Source organism: Thalia democratica, unplaced genomic scaffold (genome assembly GCF_965202585.1).
Source record: "Thalia democratica unplaced genomic scaffold, ktThaDemo2.hap1.1 HAP1_SCAFFOLD_230, whole genome shotgun sequence".
Classification (NCBI taxonomy): Eukaryota; Metazoa; Chordata; class Thaliacea; order Salpida; family Salpidae; genus Thalia; species Thalia democratica.
In genome coordinates, this window is record NW_028139348.1 from 1 (window position 1) to 23,941 (window position 23,941).

Here is a 23,941-nt window from a genome sequence, read left to right on the forward strand (position 1 = left end):
ATTTGTGTTGTTTTTAAATACATTTAAATTGCTGTAAGACTTAGTTTTACTCAGATTAGCTTTATAAATTCCTCATTGTTGTAGATATTTGCAAGAAAACAAGATTACCTGTTTGAAACGAAGCACTTTTTCCGGTCTGCGAAATTTGACTAATCTGTTAGTAGAAGCCGTAATCGAGTTTGTTTGGAATGTAGTCTTTAAACTCTACTAAACTTGTTTGTTTTACAGAAATTTGTACGGAAACCGCATTCAAGCTCTTCCCGAAGGAATATTTGCCCCTTTGAGAAGCCTTAAAAATTTGTAAGTGTCAAAAACTTATAACAACTTTAAATTACACAAATATAAGACACTTGAACGTCTTAAGCAGTTAGCAGTGTGTTTGCTTAGCTAAACAAGCATGTGATATCTTTTAAAAAACATACAAAAAACGTTTATTAACTTTGTAGCCAACTGAATAAACTGATTTAAGTGCATGTTATTGGTTTTTATATGAATGCAATTACAATTGAAAAAATTTGTTTTTAAACTAGTGTTTTTTAACCTTTTTTAAACTGATATTTAATTTACAAATCGCTTATGTGTCAAAAAAGTAAAATTAAATGTTATAAAAGATAAGCATAAAGCAAAAACAATTCTTAGTTACACAAACTGTAAAATTTGGTTATATAGTAAAAATCTTAGATTTTGTTCGTAAGTACAAGATTAAATAAAAACTATGAAAAATTATAAAACTTAAAATATATAAAACAACAAAATTAGCACTTTTCTTACAGAAACAGAGATGATAATACTTTATGTTCTTTATTTTCAAAACGTCATTTATTTATTAGAAATACTTAAAACAAAAAAATCCACATGTGTTAGAAAATAATGAAAACTATACGATGTGCTACTTTATAAAGTTCGACACACAAACGTTAAAATTTTTATCATCCATCAAAGGTACTTAGGTGGCAACCCATTTCAATGCGATTGCAAGCTGAGATGGCTTACTAGGTATTTAAGAAGGAACGGAGTTGTGGAAAAATCCAGGGTAAAATGCTACGGGCCAAAACCTCTTTTTAGACGTGAAATAAAAAGAATTAGAAGAAGAAGGTTCAGATTATGCCCAGCTGGTATGCAGCTTATTGTATTAGTTTTAAGTTTATTCTTAAATATTTTTTATTGAAAACGTATTAGTAAATATTTTATTTCAATTTTTTTATATATTTATATTTATAAAATTCCATAGATTTTTCAAATATAGAGAAAAGATGACAATGTTTTGAAGTTTTTTAATAGGTCATGTTTAAATTTGTTGTGCCATTTAAACTTTTTCAAAGTTTTAAACATATTACAACTAATACCTACAATAATTCTAAGCTTACAAACAACCAAAAACAAAATATAGGTCTCACAACACGTCAAGACTCATGTCTTGTGCAATCGGAGTGTCCAGAAAAATGCAAGTGTGTAGGTGCAAAAGTTGTTTGCAGCGGGCTCAAAGAAATACCAAGAAACATACCAACTAGCGTTTCTGTTTTGTAAGTTTTGTTGGATAGAGTGTGTTGAAATATTTTATTTTTGTTTAGGCAATTAGGTTTTAGCTTACACCTATTTGCTTATTTACTAAATTCTAACTTAGGTAACAAATGTATAAAACAGTAAAGCGATAAAATTTAGATAATTTACAAGAAATATTTTGTCATGCGTATTTATATGCTGTAGTGTATTTCTAAAAATGTCTAATTAAATTGTTAAGTTCACAACCTTAGACCATAGGAGTTGAGGCTATACCTTCGCATAGCTGTTTAAGCTTTTTCTATATGTTAATTGAAGTTACTTTAACCAATTAAACATTTTAGTTTGATATGTAAAAAAATTATTTAAAAACTACGCATAAAAGTTAAATTTTTAATTAATACACACGAATTTTATATTAAAAAAAGTTATACAGACCAAACTATTTTTAACTTAGTTGATGCTTAATACTTTTTATTTGCTTGTAAGCATTTGATAAATTGTTATGCTTTTGTTTAAGCTATTGCTATAAAATTGATACTCATACATGTTTTTATAAATTAATTTGAATAGTTAAACCTGAACTTTACTACAGATTAGTATATTTTTTAGCTTTTAGAAATTTGTTATATTGTTATATTTAATTTAGTATTTTTAATGTTAAGAACTATTAAATTATTTAAAAAAAATAAACTTCTTAAACTTGATTATTATAATTTATTACAAAATCTGTTTTTGTTTGTTTCTTTATATGTTGACAAACTTAGTTTTTGGAGTTTTAATTATTCCTATGTTTTTTTTTTGCAAAAAAGTCGTTAATGTTAATTAAAAAACGCTTATCGATTTTAATTGCAGCTTTAGTTGAAGCATTATGTGCAATTTTTAGATAACTGTTACTGAGTTTTTTTTCTAATAATTAACCTCAATAGCTTAGTCACAGCTAAAACCTTTAAGCATACGTTATACGCAAAACAAAAAAAATAGACTTACAATATCTTCTTTTAATTTAAATTTATTTAAAGATTAGTATTCATATCGGTGATGAATCGCCTTAAGTGGGATTATTATGGTAATTGATAACGGTTTTCTACACAGAGATTTGAGATACAACGACATTCAAGTAGTGAATAACAATGGTATCTTTAAAAACTACAACTCACTCAAAACAATAGATATATCACAAAATAAGATTAAAAAAATCGAAAAAGGAGCATTCAAAGGGGCAGTGAGCTTGGCTGAATTGTAAATTGTTTTTAAATAAATAAAAATCTGTAGTTGTTCAATTGACAATTGACATTAATATTTTTTAAATTAAATTTTGGTGCTACTTAAAATAGTTAAGACTTTGTTCTTTAAGTTTTTAATACCTAAAATAACCATTAAAAATGAAAATTTATTATTGTTTTTTTATAGACGAATAAACGATAATCTTCTAACGGATTTACATGGTGTGATGTTTAATGGATTGCCGAGCCTAAAAATCTTGTAAGTTTTAATTTATCTAAACTGTTTTACTATGCTGCACAAACACTTGAAAAAAAAATTCCACTTCTTAATCAATCATCCAACCGAACTTTTTATCATTCCCTACTTAATTCAAAAGTTATTTTTCTCATAAATTTTTTCCAGTAAGTTTTTTCAAAGTCAAACGCAAGTTCAACAACAACCTTAATGCTGTTCACAGCTGACTTGCAAAATGAGACTTTGTCTGAACAAGCCATTGAAAGCGCTCGAATTAAAAGATATCTAGTTGAAAACATTTCCTTACAACATAATCCGCTCGAATTAATCAATGTCAGCTTACAATGCTTAATTACTGACTACTGTTGGTGTTACAGACAGATACGAAACAATCGCATCTCATGCTTGGGAAATCACTCTTTTGTGGGGCTTGAACACTTGAAGGAGATAGATTTGTACTCGAATGAAATAAGCACAATAGACCAAGGTTCTTTTGATTATCTCCAGGATGTTGAAACGCTGTGAGTTTTGTTTATTACTTTATGTTTTATATAAAGTCGTTTAATATAATTTTATTGGTTTCTATGACTTACTTAAACAGTTTATAAAAAGCTCTAAATATAGTTTAGTGTTATAAAGAATTTATATATCTAACATGCAATAGGTTTTCTGTAGTTTTATTTAAAAATATATTATTCTTGTTTTGTAACAAAAATTAAGGAACAACAATCAGCTTTTCAGAAATAGTTACTTTTTCCATTTTGTATAATATATGCTGCGAAATTTGAAATTATTTTAACTCTAAGTTAAGTTGCAAATAATTTTACTCTATATATGAACTACTGTTTTACTGTTGTCAGTTGTTGTTTTCTTATTAAAAATACAAATAAACCAAAAGTTTTAAATAGCTAAATAGATATATTTTTAGCTATTATAGTAGTTTATTTTTTAGACAAAGTAGTAAAATATATTTTGGCCTTTAGCCTTAGTAATTTTGGTAAGAATAAACTTAATGATTAATAGATTTGAAATGATTTAATTCAAAATTAAAAAACAATGTTTTGCCAAGTAATTTTTAAATTACAAAGAACTTTTAGAAACAAAACTTTTTCGCTTTACCTCTACTAAAAATAATGCTTACGAGTAAACTTATTTTCAATAAAAAGTTTTAGTTAGTTTATTTTTTAATAACAGCAACATTTTGTCCAACAATCTCAACTGCGACTGTAGATTGTCCTGGATGCACGATTGGTTACTAAGAAACAATCACGTTTCCATGGGCAAACCTCGATGTTCGAGCCCTCATGCCAATCGAAACTTTCCCATTGCCGACATCCGGTCCCATGACTTCATATGCAATGCTGTTGTGATGTCACAATGCACACCGAAGAAAAAGTGTCCGAAAAACTGCAAATGCTCAAGTTAGCTTATAACTTCGCTACTTATAACGTGATACTGGTCTTAAATTTCATTAAATATTTTAACACTCACAATGTTTTAACATTGTTTAAGCTGCTTTAAGGTTAAAAATACTATTTTGGACGTAAAATATCTACTTTTCATGTATCATAAATACGTTAATTTAGTCTGTTGTTTGTTTGCAAATGTGTAACAATAAAAATATGCATAAAATCAGCTATAAAATATAAATACAAATTTTTTATTGTGTTATTAAAGCAACTAAAAATTGTTTAATTTTTAAAACATATTTGACTGTATAATTTTTGAATTTAAAGTACTATAACTAGATGGTGTGGTAAGATGCTCGAATTTGAACTTTGACCGAATTCCGGTCGAAGATATTCCTAATGATGTCATTGAACTTTATATGGAACGTAACAATGTAGAAAAAATTCCACTTGAAATTAATAATTTTACTCGACTAAAAATACTGTTAGTTATCAAAAAATTAGTTGTTAAGTTTAACTTACAAATAACTTACTAAAAACTTTATAAAACAATTCAAAGATTTACAAAGGCTTTACACTTTGTTTAAACTAAAAAATATTGTCTATTAAACTAACTTTTAAAAGTTAAGCTACATTAAATTAGTAATTAATTTTCATGAATTGAAATATGAATATTGATACATACTTTCTTACATGCTCAGAGACTTAAGTGAAAACAAAATACAAAGATTACTCTCGAATCAGTTCGTGAACTTAACTTCACTACAGTCACTTTTGCTAGGTTACAACCGAATACAGTGCGCCGATCAAAATGCTTTTAAAGGAATTTTCAGCCTACAAACACTGTTAGTAAAAAGAATTTAAACATTAGTAGTTGTTTTAAAAATGATTAGTGTTTAAAATATTGAAAATAATTTATCTAAAAAAATTCAGATCTCTTCATTCAAACAACCTTTCCACTATCAACGAAGGGGCTTTAAAAAAATTAGAAAACATTCGTCGATTGTATGTTTTGTTTTGTAATAAAAAAATTTTTATTTTAATTAATATTGTGTGCTTACAAAAAATTTAACATTTTTTTGTAGCAAAATAAATTTGAGTCAAGTATGTCTTAAATTTAAAAAAATATTTAAACACTTTTTAACACTACCTAATGCTATAAGTTAAAAAAATCAAAATTCACACTGTACAAAAACTTAAAAAATATATTTTTATTTAAACGATCTATTAATTTATTTATATGTTTACGTTCACAACTCTTGTAAAACTCTTGTTAGTGTATTTAACTAGTCAATAAAAACAAGTTTTTACCAAAGGGGACGATATCGTAAAAATGACTCTCATACAAAATGAACAACTTTAAAACTTTGGTAACTATCTACCGGTTTAGATCTTTTCGCAGACATCTGCAACTACTAACTTAGTTATCATATTAAAGAAAATATTTTCTTTATATTTACATACATAAATATTAATAGAGGATTTGGAGAGAACCCGTGGCATTGTGATTGCAACATGAGGTGGTTGGTTATTTGGATGATGGACAGAAGAGTTGATGCCGGAATAGCCAGATGTCACGGACCACGAAACATGTCTGGACAGCTCATCGTGTCTAAATCTCCTGAAAGCTTTAATTGTAACGGTTAGTTGTTGATTTTTTTTTCAATTTGTTTGTAATTTAACTTTTAGCAACTGTTTTCTATACTTCAACGTAAAAAAATCAAATGTGGTAACACTGTTTAAAGTTTAAAAACGTATTCTGAATTATGTAATTTCTCCTCTATAAATATATGTAATAATTGACGTAAAGGTCCATTAGATGTAGAAATAGCAGCAAAGTGCAACCCCTGTCTAATATCGCCTTGTAAATACGAATCAACCTGTCTACCAGATGATTTTCATGTTTATCAATGTATCTGTAAAACTGGTTTGTATTTGATATTGTCAATCTTAGTTTTATAAATTTATTTAATTTAAATTAAGTGTATATCGAAAATCAATGAAGTGTATATCGAAAAAACTGCTCATCTTTTAAAATTTTGCAGAAAACTTTCTGTTACGCCCAATACTTTAATTTAAAAATTAGCAATATAGAAATTTAACCGAACACCTACATAATTTACTTTTAATCTATCTCATTTATTTAAAATATTGACAAAGTAACTTTAAGTCAATTTTTTTTCTTATTAAAGCTAATTTCGTACTTTTCTGAAAAACAAACCACTAAAGCCATAACGGAAGCTTTTAAATTAACATTTGTTTATGTAATATCGCAAAAGCTCATTTTCAAAACATAATGTAAAAACTATATTAGTTTTAATCGTATTCTTGATATTATTTGTTTAAAGGTTTTAAAGGAAGAAACTGTGAAACCCCAATAGAACCCTGCATACTAAAACCTTGTCAAAACAGAGGAAAGTGTCATGCTCTAAGTGAACAAAATTACCAGTAAGTATCATTTGTTGTTTAAAGTAATGAAATATAGTACTTTGTAACGAAAAGTATATGTATTTAAGTTACAGAGCTTGTTTTTTTCTAATTGTCTAGATAAAATCTTAATGTTGTAAAAAAAGTTGATGTAAAAGTGGACATTAATTTCTAAGATTAAAAATTTCTTAACGATTAAATTTTTATACAAACTAACATAAAGGTGCTCTTGTATTGATGGCTTCAATGGGAAAAATTGCGAAATAAACATCGATGACTGTACTATGACGTCTTGCACAGGTGAACACGAAATTTGTGTTGACGGAATAAACAGCTTCACTTGTCAATGCGAAAATGGGTGGTTGGTTATCATTTTTAAAAACCACTTTGGAAGTTCTCTCAAAACGTACTCTTATTATTTAGGATGTTTAATTAAAAACAAATGATAAAGATTTATGCATAAAATATAGTATTTCTGGCTTGTTTAAGCTTTAAAGTTGTTTAAACTACTTTTTTTAAACATAAAGTTTAAACTTTACATGAAAAACAAATATATAACCAAATAAACAAATTTATAAAGGAATGTATAGACTAACAGCATTACCTTAAGCAGTTTCATACCTGCACTAAAAACTAAGTCGCTTTATCAAGATAAACCGATTAATTGTTTGCATATAAACAAACTGTTTAATTCACAAACAAGCTACGAGTCGCAAATTCTATAAATAATGTAAAAGCATCATCATGCTTGTGCGAAGGTAATTAAATTACAAGGCATGTATTGCGATAATGCTTGCAAAATTGCATTTACATGCAAACACACGATCTAATACTATGTTTTAATCTTAAATGTCGACGGTTTTTTTTTTAATAAAAAAATTAAAAAACAGATTAAGTAACAAAGTGTAGTTACAATTAAAACTAATGTTGCATGTATACTCAACTTAGTTTTTGAGTCTGTTGAAGTTTATTATACTATATGAAGTATATTACTCTTGACATTAAAGGGCTGGAGAAAAATGCGCGGTACAAGTTGGGGACAAGTGCGAACGACTTAAACCTTGTAAAAATGGAGCCACATGTATGGATATCCAAAACGAAAATGTCCATGATTATCAGTTAGTTTTCAAAGTATAGTTTTGATTTGTCCCATCTACCTTCTGTTTAAACTAATATTTTTTCATAGTTAGTTTCTTTTAATTTTTTCTGCAAAAACGACATTTTCTATTTATAATATCAGAAAAAACATCAATTTCGATCAAGTAAAAGTGTTTATAAGAAATAAATTTTACGTAATATTAATGTGGTAATGCTAAAATATAGAGAGCAAAACATAAAGCTAAATATAGTATATAAGTTAAGTTTTTATATTTTAGTTATAAGAAATTCAGTCTATTTTACTTACCGAAATTGTTAAGGTTGTTTTTTCATTAAGTTGCCCATGTTTTATTTTAAAACAGTATTGTATTTTCTTAAAACTTTAAAAGCTTCTCTATAGCAAGCTAAATTATTTTAACAAGAGTAGTTTTAATATTCAAGTTTTTTTTTCAACTTGTTTTATGCAGAGCAATGTTCACAAAATAAAATCAGATTTTATTTATACTTTACAAAATCACACTTCATAGATTAGTTATATTACAACAATATAACAAAAATCTCATGTTAATCTCACAAACAGATGTGAATGTTCTCGAAGGTACGTTGGAAGGAACTGCAGCGAAGTAATAAAAGTGTGCACAGAAAACAGATGTCAGAACGGAGCCACCTGCCAGGAAGATCTTGCCCTGAAAACTGGTTATCGATGCAACTGCGCTCCTGGATTCATGTAAGTTGTATATTGATTATTTGTTGTAGTTTGGATTAAAATAGCTAATTTGGTTTCATGAAGTTTTAAAGAATATCTTTATTTTGCCTTATAACTTTTATGTAATCATAAATAATTGGTTGTCGATAAAGATTTACAAGTTTTGTCAATTTTTTCTCAAACTTCTAATATAAAAACAAGTTTGCTTTATTAATTGAGTTACAAACTTACAGTAACAAATATTAAATGAAAAATAAATAGACGCATAAGTTTTTTGATATTATAGGTTACTATAACCAAAACTCCAAAGTCGTAATAAAATTTATAGTAACTAGTATAGTACAATAAGCACATTAAAAAGTAATTTTAGTTTTCGTATAATTAAATATCAACCTGCATATGAGTACGGAGTACGGACTTATAAAAAACGTTTGTTGTAAAAATAAGTTCTTAAAAACATATACGTTTTTGAAATACTTAAAACCGTTTCGAAACTTATCTAATTCAAAATCTGTGACTGACATTAATAGTATCGTGATTTTTTACTAATTTAATAACAAATGTTTTATAAACACGAGTAAAAATAAATTTTACTTAAATAATTGAAAATACTATTTTTTACCAAATCATTTACATTGTTTGTTACTGAAAAATAAAAGCAAAGTTGTAGATTATTATCAAGTAGTTAAAAATATTTTTGGTTTTAGATATCATTTCTGCTCACAATTCATTTCTAATTACTACAAACTATTTGTTTTAAAGAAACGTACTCAAATTTACTTTTTATATCTAAGTAAAAGTTACACTATCGTCTAGAGGTTATTTTTTGAAAGTTTTAGTTGTGGTATACTCTGATCTTATAATGTATATAAGTAATAAACATTTAAGTATGTAAATTAATGACTGGTTTTAACTACTTATTATAAAGTTGTACACGTAAATTAAATACTTTTTTATTCACACACTTCAAAATCTAAAATAATTTGTTATAGTAAATATAAAACCTTTTTAAAAGCTCTTATTAATCTTCAGAGGTCAGTTCTGTGACTTGGAGGAGACTGGTGACAGGATCAGTATTCTGAGAGACGACCCTTGCACGAACAACGATTGTGCGAACGATGCAGTTTGCCACGCCGCCACCTCCACTGCTGCCGGTTTCAAGTGCCTGTGTCAACCAGGGTTCACCGGAACGTTGTGCCAATCTGTTCGTTAATACACGTTTCGTTTATTTACAACTCACATGTTTTAAAATTAGATAAACTTTTGCTGTAATTGAAAATTTAAAAGTGACAAGTTTTAAATCTAGTAGAGTTTGATACTTTTAAAACGTTAGATTATGTTTTTATAAACATCAATTTTTTTCTTAAAATGTATTTTTGTAAGTTACTAATAATAATTTTTAAACTATTTTATTAAAGTTTTATTAACTTAAACTAAACATGCTTATTTACAAACATTTCTTTAGTCAAACAATTTTTAAAAACATATTTAAGGAAAAAAGTCTTGTATTAAACGTTTGTGGTTATACTAACATCAAAGTTTTGAAGAGTAGTTACATTAAGATATTTAACTTAGATATGAATGACTATCTGTAAGTAAGCAACCATATAACTTTTATCATACTGAGTTTTAATTTTTATATAAGTTAAAGCATAGTTATACAGGTAAATCTTTACCTTAGTTTTTTTAATTTTATGGGACAACTAGTATCACTTTTTATCTCATTTGAATATATTTTAAAATGAGTAAAATCTTAAATAGTTTACTTAACATACTAACAATAAGAGATACTATTTTATATCTTACATGAGTTAATACTGATTAAAACACTCTTGTTTTTAATGAAATAAAATTGTAACATAATTTTATTTTATTTTAGCTCACAAGTGTAACTTTGACGAAAAATGGAAGCCATATAGACTTGAGTCACCGCTTCAAAGGTGGTAACAAGATAGCGACGCTGACACTTTACATTTCAACAAACAACGTATGTTTCAAAAGCCTTTTACTTTTTTAAGCCTTAATTTTCTTTGTTACGAAAAACTTTTCTCTAAAAACTAAATATTAATACGTTATACACCTTGTAGGGTTGATATATTAAGAAAATATTTATATAGTTTGTTAACCGAGAAATAATTAGCGCTCAAAATATTTAGTCCTAGGACCTGGTGCAAACTTTTCGGTTATCGAAATATGTTATTTATAAAATAAACTAAATTAGTACTTCTTTTATTAAAAACATAGTCAATACCTTAAATTAAACCTCTTTTTACGTTTTTTAAAATCTTTTTTTTGTAAAGTAGCAGGGGCGTCGCGTGGGGTGTTGCACTGCCGCAACTGCACCACCTTGAAATTTTGTAAGAAAAAAAATAAGTATCTGTAACGATTTCGTTATTTTTTAGAACGAAATCTCTTTTAAAACTCCAATTTTGAAAACGACCATTTTGCCCACTTCACTGCCGCAAACTCTTAGCTGACTGCCGCAAATGAACTCAAAAAAGCAAAATTTCTTCAAGAATTACCGCAAAATCAATATCTTGCGGTAAGTAAACTAAGTTGAAAATTCCCTAAAACAGGACATGCTTAAGTATCATCTACAAGCTATTGTAAACAAATAATAAAAACAAAGCTAAGCTACTGCAAAGGATTAAACTTGAGTTTATGTACCCACATGATTTTTTTTTAGTTTAACAGATCACTTCTATTAAAACTGGACAATAAAAGAACAAAACTTGTCATAAATTAAATATTTTGAAAAAAAAAGATAAAAACCTTGAATCATCAAAGTCTAAGAAATTTTATTTTTTATTTTAATCTGCACACATAAACTTAACTATAACTGATTATTGTTATCATTAATTTAATAAAATATTTAATTAATTTATATTTAAATGTAAACTTTAAGTTCTGAAAAAAAATAAATTAAGAAGTTTATTATAAACTTCTAGTTCACTCTTACAGAAAAATAATCAAGATTTATACTAAATGAAATTTAGTATTATTGAAACAGTCACATATTTAAAAAAAGTAATTAGCCTTAACTTAGAAACTTTGATAACTTAGAGTAGTTTAACATTTTATGAAAATTTATTCTATTTTATATGACTTTTGGTTTAATTTTTTCAAAAACAAAGCAAAAATTTCAGATAAAATTGTTGAAATATGGTTGCCTTGCCTTATAATCAGGATAACTTAGAAATGTTAAAACTCAAGATGACCCAAGATAAATTAAAACAGACCAATTTATAAAAATATTCAGGCTGACTAAAGCAGTTTTAGTTTTTTTACTCTGAAAATAACAAGCTTATTTATAATTAAAAAATAAGTGTTTTACCCCTATGGCCACATGAAAACTAACTAACCAATTTTTTACTGCTATAACGGTTACATATTTATAAATTATCTTTTAAATTCTTGAAAAGTTTAACAGCCTCACCAACTAAACTTTAAAAAGTTAAGCTCCTGACAAAAATACTGTCATCAAAATGAAAACCATATTAAAATTAAATAAAGAAAAGATACCTACAAAAAACATATTAAAAAACTAAACCTCCAACAATCTTAAACTTAATAAAGTCTTAATGTTTGTAAAAAAAATTGTGCAAAATAGTGAGGGTAAGAGGGGGGGAGGGTGTATAGGCATTTTTTTTACATGTTGTTCTTATTTTAACTTTTTCAGAAAGCTAATAGTTACTCTTTAATAAACTTGAAATTTCCTATTAAACTTTTAGTTACAACTGGTCAAAGCCAGAGAGTACAATGATTTATTATACAAGGAGCAAACCAAAACAGCAAAAAAATACAATTTTACTGAAAACCTATATTCTCCATCATTCTTAAAGCAATTTTTATCAAACTTTTTCATCCTAAGTTTTATAAAATTTTATACTTTTGTTGAAGAGAAGTTTTAAATTTTTAAGTATCAATATATATATTTTTATATATACAAAAAAAAATTACTTTTGTTATAACTTTTTTTTTCTCAAGTGTTTTAAATATCTATTTTAGCAAATTGTTTTGTTTTATAAAAGAAACATCTAAAGACTTTGAGGCCAACTTATATAAAATTTATAAAATTTCTTTACTAAGTAATGTAAATTTTTCTCTTTAAAAAAAATTTAATTTGTATACAACATTTTATTTGTTTGTAGACTTTTTAATTCATTGCCAAGTATAATTAGATTTTTTTTAAATTAAATATCAGTAAAATAGTTATTAATAGTTTGATGTTTAATTAATCCAATATTTTTTAACTAAAGTTGAGGCTAAAAGAAATATTATTGCATTTGCTGTATTTTATTATTATAATATTAGTCTGTTTAATATAAATTGTAAGTTAGAGACTTCGTAAAATTTATTTATGAGCTTGCTTATTTTACTTTAGTGTTTTTTACTTAGTATTCAAGCTGTTTTTTTTCATCAAAAAGTTACATCAAAACATCAAAAGTTTTAATTAGTTATAAGTTGATACTCGTTTATTGTTTTCAATATTCATCAGTAAATAAGCAATTATTTTCTATTTAGTAAAATCAATTTTACTTTAAATAAACTTGCAGTTTGTACATAACATTTTTTTTTGTTTGTAGACTTTTTAATTTCCTTGCCAAGTCTAATAAGACATTTATTATTTTGTTAAGTTAACTATTAATAAAATAACCATTCTTAATATGATGTTTAATCAAATATTTTTAAACAAATTTGAGGCAAAATAAAGAACTATTAAAGTTGCAGTATTTTTCAATATTATAAAATTTTGTTTTGTCTAAGTTTTTTCTACTGTTTAATATTTTCTACTTCTTAAAAATTAATACTCATGAGTGAGCTTAACATTTTCTACATTTAAGTCTTTTAAATTACTTAATTTTTTTTATATTCCTATACTTGCTTTAATTTTTTTAAGTATTTACCTTTTTTTTAAAGTTATTTTCTCAAATATTTTTTTTTGAAAAAAAAATGTTTTATTTTTAAACAAATTTCCCAAGTTACATTAGCAATTTAATGTAATTGTTATAGAAAAAAGTCTTTATTTAATATAAAAAAGTGTTTTAAAGTAGGGGATATTTTTTTAATTTTGCACCACCTAAAAAAAATACCATGCGACGCCACTGTAAAGTAGTAGTTATGCATACGCTAACAATAAAGTATAAAGCGTAATTTATTGCTACAACACAGGATAATGGGATTCTATTCTACTGGGGAAACAATCCAATAACAAGCGATAGATACGATTTTATATCTGTTGAGTTTTTCTCCGGACACGTGAAAGTCAAAAGAAGTTTAAAGAATGAGGAGTCCATTACATTGTATAGTCCAGAACCCGTAAACGACGGAAATACTCACAAGGTACATTACTTAATATAGAAATTGCAAATTTATTTACCAAAAAATTTTAGTGTACTTAAAAGGTATGTACTTAGTACTTAGCTCGGATTCTTAGTACTTATGGGATTGTAATTAGCTCGGATTTTTTTCAAACGACCATTTATTTATCTTTTTTTTTATATTAAATTTAACAGATCGAAGTTGAAGTCCGTGAGAATGCAGTTTCAATTCAAATCGACGACGAAAGTAAAATATCACGTGACATTCGTTTTGACCAATCAAGTGAAGAGTTTACGATAATGCAGATCGGAGGAGTATCCCCTCAACTGCTGGAATTTGGCACAAAAATGTGGTTTTTCAGCGATTCAAAAACATTTGAAGGTACGAAATACTTTTTTTAGTTAGATAAAGTTTAATTTTGTTTAAGTCTAATTTTTAAGTAGCTTAGCTTATAATTAATACTTATCATATTCAAATTCTAAAAGACATAACTATTTTTTTTATTAAGTCAAATAAAACTAGTTATAAGCTTTTTTTAAATTCTACTTTATTTTTAACTGGGGCGTTACCTTTTAAGTAGTTTTTATATTTTTATCAGCTTTGTAAAAGTACAACAAAACTTATATATCAACCAAAATTCAGATCTGTATTTTATTTTCTATTTTTATAATCTTACAGGTTGTATTCACGCCATCTTTTTTAATCAGCAAATGATTGAGTTTGAGAGCTTGGCGGATATTCGAGGTTCTACTGAGGATATTCGTGCAGGGAGTTGGGTTGGGGACATTTTCACGTCATCTTGCACGTTGACATGTGAACACGGAAGCTGCATTAACAATAGGAATGAAGATTTGTCGTGCGTGTGTATGAACGGCTATTCAGGTTTGTTTTAAAGTAAACATAACAAACTGCAATAAACAAAATAGACTTGTTGGCTTTAGTAACAAAAGTTTAATTTTACAAACTAAAGTTTTAAAGGATAGTGTGATTCCTTTTTTTTCGTCAACAAAAATATTTTACTAGATACTATACAAAATTTAAACTTCTTAGAAGCAACAGTATTATAGAACTACTTATCTAAATTTACACATTTTCTAACATGTTAACAGGCATTCTATGTGAGAATCCAGAAAATTTTAAGGCTTTTCCTTGTAATCAAGACAACAACCTATGCAACCATGGAAAATGTTTTATTTCACCTAACACAATGCAGGCTTACTGTGAATGTGAAAAAGGTTTTTCGTTGTTTATTTTTCAAAATTTAAATACTTAGTAGCTTAGTCTGTGTTTAGAACAACGTCTAATGCGTGTACATTTTAGGTTACTCAGGAGATAGATGTGAATTTAGTGGTTCTTGTGGGGGAAAAGACTGTTTTACGGGAGCTTGCGTGAAAACACAGCAGGGTTACCAATGCAAATGCCCAAAATCTTACACTGGTGATCGATGTCAAACAAGTCAGTCTTTTTTGTAGTCAAATTTACTAAATATTTTTGGTGCATAGATACTTGTCGTGGTTCAAACAAAATATTTTTTAAGGGTAAAACGAAACGAAATAAACTAAAATTAGAACTAGTTAATAAAATAATCTTTAGAGCAATAAAATTCTAAATAATAAAATACTAGCTTTTTTCATACTTTTTCTTTAAACTAAAATTTAATTTTTAATTTCACCGTAAAAATAGAAATTTAAACTAAAACCCATTTATTTTTTAATATAAAAACTTTAAAAATTTAGAAGTACGTTCCTGCCGCGGCGTCAAAACCCGCAAGTTCTACACGTCACCGAAATTTCCCTCCTCCCCTCACAAAAAGATGACGTGCAGGAGCCTGCGGAGGTTCGTCGACGTCAGGTGCCACTCCTCCTCGTGCGGCACTTCCTCCCCCACCTGCTGCAGACCGGTGAGAGTTCAGGCGCGTCGGATCCGGATGAGGTGCCAGGATGGATCGGTGGTGAGCAGGAAGGTGCAGAAAGTCCGTAGGTGCGGTTGCGTGGAAACATGCGGGTAGTGTGAGTTTCACGACATCAAGTGGTGGCAGTTGAGGCGAAAGTGTAAAAAGAATTATTATTTTGCAAGTTGGATCGTGAGATGTAAATTTGGTCGCCTTTTTCTTTGATAACGGCCTTTTATACGCAGCTTGGATGAATAGTAGTTTATGTATAGCCAAACATAATTGTAATTTGTTTATGAAATCTGTTACTTAAAATTATATAAAATTTTAATGTATGTTTTTAATTCGCATTTTTTTACTGAAAGATAACTTTTTTAGATATTTTAAAGGAAGAACCCAAAGTTTATGACCTAAGAAAAAATAAAACGATTGTACAGTACACCAAGTAAAAGTTGTATAATTAATTTCTTAGAATTATTACGTTTTAAGTTTTTTTTTCGTTTTGTTGTTTTCACCACTGCCTTTTACTCATAATAAATCATACAATTTACTGGTTTTTTAACATATCTAGAATATAATTAAGTTGATCAATTCAAAATAACCAATAATCATAAGTTTTCAGAACTAATCTTAGGTATATTTCAATTATCACATTTAAGCAACATAAAATGTTCAAACTATACTTTATACGCAAGTTATATAAGTATTGCTTTTTATTTAAGTCATTCAAACCCAATAACATTATATCGAATAAAAATATTAAGATACTTTTTCAAGTAAGATATTTTTTTATGTTAGAAAGTAATAAGAAAAAAATAATACGTTTAGTTTATTATAGAAAATACACTTCTAATAGATAAACAAAGTTGTGAGTGCTAGCATCCTTCACAACAACATTAAAAAAAAAGCTATACTGTAGCTTACTAGTATTAAACTATAAATATTTTTTATACATAAGCACAAGCTAAAGCTAATAACGTTTTGCTTTCCCTATTAGTATTAGTGTCCGCTAGGTGGGCCTGCTGGCGCCGGCGGAAGTGGTACTGCCTGAGAGTCGCCTACTACTCTAATAGATGCATGCTGTCGGCTGGTACCATTTTCTACGAATCCCTTACAATAAAGTTCTAGCTGGCGCAATCAATTTACTAAATTTATACAACTATTTCTAACATCTTCAAATGCAAATACTTACTAACTTTACTTTTGAGTTTAAGTCTTATAAATAACTTTATATTGCTAACATCATTTTAATTTTACACTTTGTAGCAACTACAACTTATTAAAAATCTTAGAAAAAATCTAAGCTCCTTCCTACTCTAAAACCGTTCCCACGCGGGTTTCCGAGTTCAATTAGGTAAATTTCGATAAAATATGGTCAGATCAATAAACCAATTAAGTTTTAGATCAATATCATTGAAAATCTATATCAAACATAAAGTCTAAGTTTTTATTTAAACATATACATAATTGGGAACGGGTCTAAATTGCACAAAGATAAAATTGCTCGAGGTTACTAAATTGCACGAGGGGACAAAATTTCACGAACAAAATTACACGAATGCACAAAATTTCACAAGAATGAAATTGCACAAAGCCAAATTTGCACGAAGGCACAAAGTTGCACGAGGGAACATAATTCTACGAAGACGATTTTGCACCAAAGGTCAATTTTGCACGAGTTACATTTTTGCACGAGAGTAAAAAAATACAGAAAAAAACAAACAGAAAAAAATAACTTAGAAAATTTAATAAAAAAGCGAGAAAAAAAGTTACTTACAGAGGTTAAGGGCTAGAGATAACAGTAATAGTAAAAGTAAAAATAAGAAAATAACTTATAAAAATAATAAAAATTAAAAAAAAGTTAATTACAAACAAAAAAAAAGCTACCGACCGAGGGTAGGAATAACAGTGGAAGTAGAAAAAAAAAATTAATATAATTAAAAAAATTAAAAAATAAAATAAAATACCTTACCGACCGAGGGTAAGGATTAGGGGTAACAGTGAGAAAAAAATCAATAAAAAAAATAAAATTAGTAAAAAATTTTAACCTGTGCAAAATTGTCTCCGTGCAAAATAGTCTGCTCGTGCAAAAGTTACCCTTCGTGCAAAATTATCTTCGTGCAATTTTATCCCCTCGTGCAAAAGTATCTTCGCGCAATTTTGTACGCTCGTGCAATTTAGACAGCTACACATATAATTGAATTGTAATTACCTGCCTTTCCCATTATCATTTCAATGAGGTTTTCATAAATTTATACTATTACTTAAGGTAATAAAACAACTGAGATTGCGTTTTATTAAGAAAGTTTTATAATAAAATTAATGTTTTTATTAGTGATGTACCGGACCCGGATCCGGACTTTTTTTTTCAAATTATGATCCGGCCGGATCCGGAATTTTTTTTTCAAATTATGATCCGGCCGGATCCGGAATTTTTTTTTCAAATTAGAATCCGGCCGGAACCGGATCCGGACTTTTTTTTCATATCAAGATCAGGCCGGATCCGGATATCAGACACAAATGGCAATATCCGGCCGGATCTGGACCCGGATAGTGAGTCCAGTACATCACTAGTTTTCACATAAAACGTAAAGCTTACATTTGTAGTTTCAAAATTTCATTTCTATAAAAGCCAAAACTAAACTATGAATAACTTTAAATTTAGTATAAGGAAAATTGATAGAAAGATAAAGTACATCACAGAAACAATATCTGGTAGCTAAGATTAAAATCTATTAAATAAGATCAACTTGTAAAAATCAAGGAGAACCCCCCTATAGCCTTACCAATCTAAAATCAAGTAAAATCAAGTTCTTGAACAAAATTAACTAGAAAATCACAAAATATTGAAAACTGGATCAGCTTAAACTCATTCAAAATCTAAAAGAAAACTAGCCTGAGTTTTTCAAAAAATCTTAAAACTAGCCTAACAATTTGGTAGTAAAGTTTTAATCTTACAACATAGGTAAAGAGTTGCATTTCTAAAATATTTATTTCATAGTTTTAATGTAAACCAGTCACGTGTTCAAAATGAGCCAATCACGGTAGGTGTTTAATTTTAAATTACGAAAATGAATCTTTTTAATTTACAAAGGGCTTGTTTTTGAAAAAAATACTTTTCTGTATGCTCTTTTTTACTAACTAGATCCGAATTGGCCGGATCTCTGTTAGGATCCGGCCGGAACCGAATCCAGACTTTTTTTATCAAATTAGGATCCGGCCGGACCCGGATCCGGACTTTTTTTTCAAATTAAAATCCGGCCGGAACTGGATCCGGACTATTTTTTCACATCAAGATCCGGCCGGATCCGGATATCAGACAAAAATGGCAATATCCGGCCGGATCCGGACCCGGATAGTGAGTACGATACATCACTAGTTTTTATATTTAACGAACTAAAATGATAGTTTATAGTTAATACCCCAATAATTTTAATTTGACTAGTTTTGAAAATCCTATCTAGTGCAAGGTAGTCAGAACATTTCAAAACAATAAAAGCATACAAATTTATTTTACACCAGTCAGGTTTGAATTGTACTTTTTCATATTTACGATAAGCTTGTGTGGCTTTAAATATAAATCACTTATTTTATTTAAATTCTAAGAAAACACAATGAATCTTTATTAAGAATGATTTTAATTTGACTAAGTATTATTTTATGTTGTATATTTTAGGACCATTACTAAACAGTAGTAAAAATTTCAAACTAAAAACATTTAAAACTTCAACGTTTAAAAAGTGTATAAGAGCACTCACTAAAGTACTAAATATCGTACTTGTATTAGAAAACTGGCGTTTTAAAAGGTAAAATTTGATAAAACAGTAATCTGTTGTAATAAATATGCTTGTTATTTAAAGACAGTTATCCATGCAATATAACAACTTTAACAAAACTATTCTAAGCAAAAAAGTAGTAGTTTTTATACGTATTTCATAATAAGATAAGTACCCGCTGCAATCTAGAGCGATTTAAAACTGCATTCACAGACAATAAAAATCTAACTAATTTGAGATTTGAACTGGTAGGAAAATTCAGAAATTTTACAAAAAATTACTAAAAGTCTTAATTGTCAAGCTCCATTTGTAGATCTTTAATTTCTGAACTTGCTTAACTATGATTTTATACGTAGTTTTGTAATTTTTTAACGTACTTAGTTTATTGTACCTTATCTTTTGTTGTCCTTTGTTTTATACGTTGATAAAAAAAAATGTTTGCTTATGTTTTAAACTCAGTTACTAAATTCAATCTTTGATCTTTAATTTCACTTAAAAATACTTATTTTAGGTATTAATTGACTGATTTACTATGCTAATAATGTATATATCAAATGTCCATTGTTACTTATTAGTTTGTTTACCTGTGATCATTGCAAAAGCACGATACAATTGAAAAGTAATAAACTACATAAAACTTTCGATTTAATTTTATGTCTTTTAAACCTAATGTACATTAATTAAAAAAACATCTAATTGCAGTATTTTTTGTTCTTAAAATGATTTCTAAAAGTACTTATTTTGTATTCACCTAAAATAATCATTGTTTTTTATGCGAATTGTTAAAAATAAATAACAATCATACTTTTTTCTTTTAGAACATAATAAAGAGATATGAAAATATAGTAAAGTGTTTAAGTTATTAAATATTTTAGCTAAAGCCTAGCACTAAAGTAATAATTTTATTTTAAAAGGACAAAATTTTATAAAAAGTTTTGCATAACAAAATTAAAACAAACCTGTTTTTAAATAGCTTGTATTTTTAAAAAGTAGCCTTAAAGTAGAAATCAACTTACCATATTATGATAAGATAATTAAAACACATTAAAAGATATAATTGTTCTGAGTAGTAGTAGAGGTTATAACTTGTTTTGTTTTATTCATTTGTTAGTCAAAAAGAGATCAAATAAAAGCTTCATCTTAAATCTTAACTTGTCTTAAGTTCTGCTTAAATCTCTTAATTTAGTTATTGATTATGGTTATCATTGTTACTTCTCTACTTAGCTAAAAGCATAATTGTGTTATCAGATTAATTTCAAAGATCATTACCTAGAAAGGATCAAGCCATGGTGTTAAAGCAGGCACCAATTTACAACGCCAGTGTGGAAGATATGGAAAATTTCCATCTGCTGTATTGCAATATGCTAAGACAGGGTTTCCACAAGGTATTCCTAATTGTTTGTTTGTTTTCTGTCAGACCAAAGATGATTTTTTACCTTAGTACCTATTTTAAATTTTAAATCAATACTTTTATGTGTATTTTTTATATTGAAATTTAGTCTTCTATCCATCAAAAAAAGTTTAGGTTAGTAAATAGACTTGAAAAAGAAACATTTAAAGATATAGTTTAATATTTCTTACACTAAACAAGAAACTTAATTAAAAATATTTTTTAAACTTCAAGGCGGGTATCGTCGCCATTGTAACTCCCGAGGAGTGGAGAACGAAGTTTGAGCAGCACGCGGCTAAAAAGCTGGCGAAGTGGACGTGCGCAGTGAGGGTTGAAAAACTGGCGAGGAGAGGCGCAGGCTGCTACGTGCGAGAATACGTCGGCGAGAAACCGCAGAAGAACGTCAAGTTCTCGGCCTTCAAAAGCAGCAACGAGAAAAAAACGAAGAAGTTCGATTCAAACCAAGCCATGGACCGCAGCGTATTCGAAACGGACTGTCTCGCGCCGGTCGAGTACGCGTACAACAACAAGGGCAGCCTCTTTCCGCCGAAGTTCGCCGAGTGTAACGTGAACAGGCTGGACACGATGCTGCAGATGCAGACGTACGCGTACGGTGATTTTGGTGCAAACGGCAAGTTTACCAGGTACCAAGTGCCGGGAATCACCTGCTCAATGCTGTACATCGGCGCTTACGGCTCGACTTTCCCGTGGCACACGGAAGACGCCGACCTGCCGTCGGTGAACTACATGCACCAGGGAGATGCCAAGATATGGTTCAGCATTCCAGCAAGTTAGTAGCATTTGTTGTCTATAAAATGATTTTGTATGGTATTTTGTGTCCAGTAAAAGTCTTTTTTTTTTACTAGAAAAGTCTATTAAATGATTGAAAATTTGTGTTTGTCAAAGCTATTGACATTCTTTTTACTTCTAGATACAGTAATCTCCAAATATTTAAATTCCAGGTAAGGCCGACAAGTTTGACGACCTTCTCGCCGAGAAGTTTCCCAACGAGTACGAAAAATGCTCGATGTACGTAAGGCACAGGACGATTCATATCGACCCCGAGTTTGTCGCCAAAAATGGCATCGAAGTCTACCGAGCGGAACAGAAAAAAGGCGTCATGATAATAACTTTTCCCAGGGCGTACCACTGCGGGTATAACTCCGGACTGAACGTTGCCGAAGCGGCCAACTTCGCCCACCCAATGTGGCTTGAGTACGGGGTGAAGCACAAAAGGTGCAATTGCGATGAGATGGACTCGTTTGACTACAACGTGGACGTTGAGCTGTTTAGAAGGTTCGTTCTGTTACTTACGAATTGTTTTTTGATATAAAGTTCTAATCATTGCTACGAAGAAAGTTTTTATAGCTTCAAGATGTTAGAATTAAAGACAGCTATTAAAAACAATTAAAAGATTTTTTTTACAGAGTTTTTAACGACACAAAGTACGACGACCCAAACTCGTTTATTATTGATTACGAACAAGTCTACAAAAGTTTCGACACCGTCTACTGGAAGGAGCGAATGGAAAAATCCCTGCTGAACGACAAAAACAACCAAAGGAGGTTTATAAACGCCCGCCACTATATGGACGAGTACCCCACCAAAATGTTCAGGTGGCAGGAAAAAAACAAGACAACTCTCGATCCGGACCTAGTCGAATTCGTTTGGAGGCAGAACGCGAAGGCTTTGTGGCAATTTAACGTGGAGCACATGTCGGAAGATGCGGGCAGTAACGATGATTCCGCGCTTGAAGAAGTTGAATTTGGGGGGCCGGACTTGGGTATCGTTTAGCAGTTAGATGATGCGAACGGCAATTTAAATTGTGAAGTAAACAAAAAAACTGAAGTTTTTATGGGGATTTGAGAATAACCTAAATTTGCATACTTTTACTAAACCTTTTTTATAATTAAACATTTCTTAATAAAAACAGCTGTTAATTGTGCTTTTAATAATACTTTTCTTGTGCCTAATTTTTTTGTATGATAATGAAGTTTATTACTTTCACTAGTATAAATAAACTTGTACGAAATGAACTTTTTTTATTGGTTTGGGATAACTGTTACAGATTAGTTATAGTGTAAATTTGAAAGAAGCCGTGCTTGAAGAATTTTGAAGAAAAGGCGACAAACAAAACTTAAAAGTTATTATTATTCTTATCAATAGTTTACAAATAAAAATTCGTCAAACATGTTTCGATTGTATTCAAATGATTGTATTGTAAAAGTGTTTATTTTTAGTATAGTTAATGTTATCAAAATAAAATTAAATTAAATTGTAATAATTTGAATTTTTTATATTATAGGTATTTTATATCGATTAGATTTAGTTTTTTAAAGTTTGTAGTAATCTTTACACCTTTACAATAATCTAAATAATATATACCTACAACATAAACTATATCAAGATGTTACTTAACCCGAACAACATATTTTTGTTCACGAAAAAAGTTAAAAAATAAATTTTTATTTATTGTTATAATTATACAATAAATCATCTTTTATCCTTAACTTGAGAATTTTTAAAGTATAACTTCTCCGCATTATCTAGAGCAGTTATTATTTTTATTAAAGTTTTAATGTTTTCCAATATTAAGGCGTTTTGGTTTGTCTTCTTGGGACACCCAGATATCTGGCTCAGAGATGACTTAGTCTCGCTAAATGTGGCACGAAGCAATTGTAATAGTTACGGATCTCGAGGAAACTTTTTAAGGTCTTTGCGCCCAGTTGGCATCATCTACTCAAATAATTTCTACTTATGAAGGTTGGACATTGGTACTATCCACACCAATTATTGGCCGAGAAACTCTAGACTTTTCAAAATAGTATTTTATGGTATTTAGAATGAGCTCATTTCAGGGTGATATCTTCAATATCTCATAAACATGATAAATATGTTCGTCCTCTGAATTTGAATAGATAAGCATATTGCCAAGGTAGACGTAAGTGAAATCACTGCCAC

The 23,941-nt window shown here is 28.6% G+C and overlaps 2 protein-coding genes across 2 annotated transcripts; both read left to right on the forward strand.

The window, feature by feature from the left end:
- Window positions 1–228: 228 nt before the first annotated feature.
- On the forward strand, window positions 229–15,931 carry LOC145845973 (slit homolog 1 protein-like; the record flags this gene model as incomplete). The annotated part of the gene is made up of 22 exons (XM_082952938.1): window positions 229–300; window positions 943–1,115; window positions 1,391–1,523; window positions 2,596–2,742; window positions 2,914–2,985; window positions 3,339–3,482; window positions 4,156–4,382; window positions 5,152–5,215; window positions 5,849–6,012; window positions 6,181–6,297; window positions 6,719–6,818; window positions 7,021–7,158; window positions 7,805–7,915; window positions 8,476–8,622; window positions 9,634–9,805; window positions 10,481–10,588; window positions 13,774–13,944; window positions 14,118–14,304; window positions 14,602–14,805; window positions 15,033–15,158; window positions 15,244–15,378; window positions 15,660–15,931. Coding segments are annotated over 22 exons (3,184 nt in total), but the record flags the coding sequence as incomplete, so codon positions are not given.
- A 4,945-nt stretch (window positions 15,932–20,876) lies between these two features.
- Window positions 20,877–22,774, forward strand: LOC145845976 (putative lysine-specific demethylase 4B). The gene is made up of 4 exons (XM_082952940.1): window positions 20,877–20,975; window positions 21,215–21,770; window positions 21,943–22,276; window positions 22,408–22,774. The coding sequence occupies exons 1-4, from the start codon at window positions 20,877–20,879 to the stop codon at window positions 22,772–22,774; spliced, it is 1,356 nt and encodes a 451-aa protein (XP_082809066.1).
- The last annotated feature ends 1,167 nt before the right edge of the window (window positions 22,775–23,941 follow it).

Excerpts from the sequence above, each read along its gene's own strand:
- LOC145845976 (XM_082952940.1), top strand. The coding sequence starts at position 20,877 with ATGGTGTTAAAGCAGGCACCAATTTACAACGCCAGTGTGGAAGATATG. Across the intron at positions 20,976-21,214 it reads TAAGACAGGGTTTCCACAAG|GCGGGTATCGTCGCCATTGT; the intron begins GTATTCCTAATT and ends TTAAACTTCAAG. Across the intron at positions 21,771-21,942 it reads ATGGTTCAGCATTCCAGCAA|GTAAGGCCGACAAGTTTGAC; the intron begins GTTAGTAGCATT and ends TTTAAATTCCAG.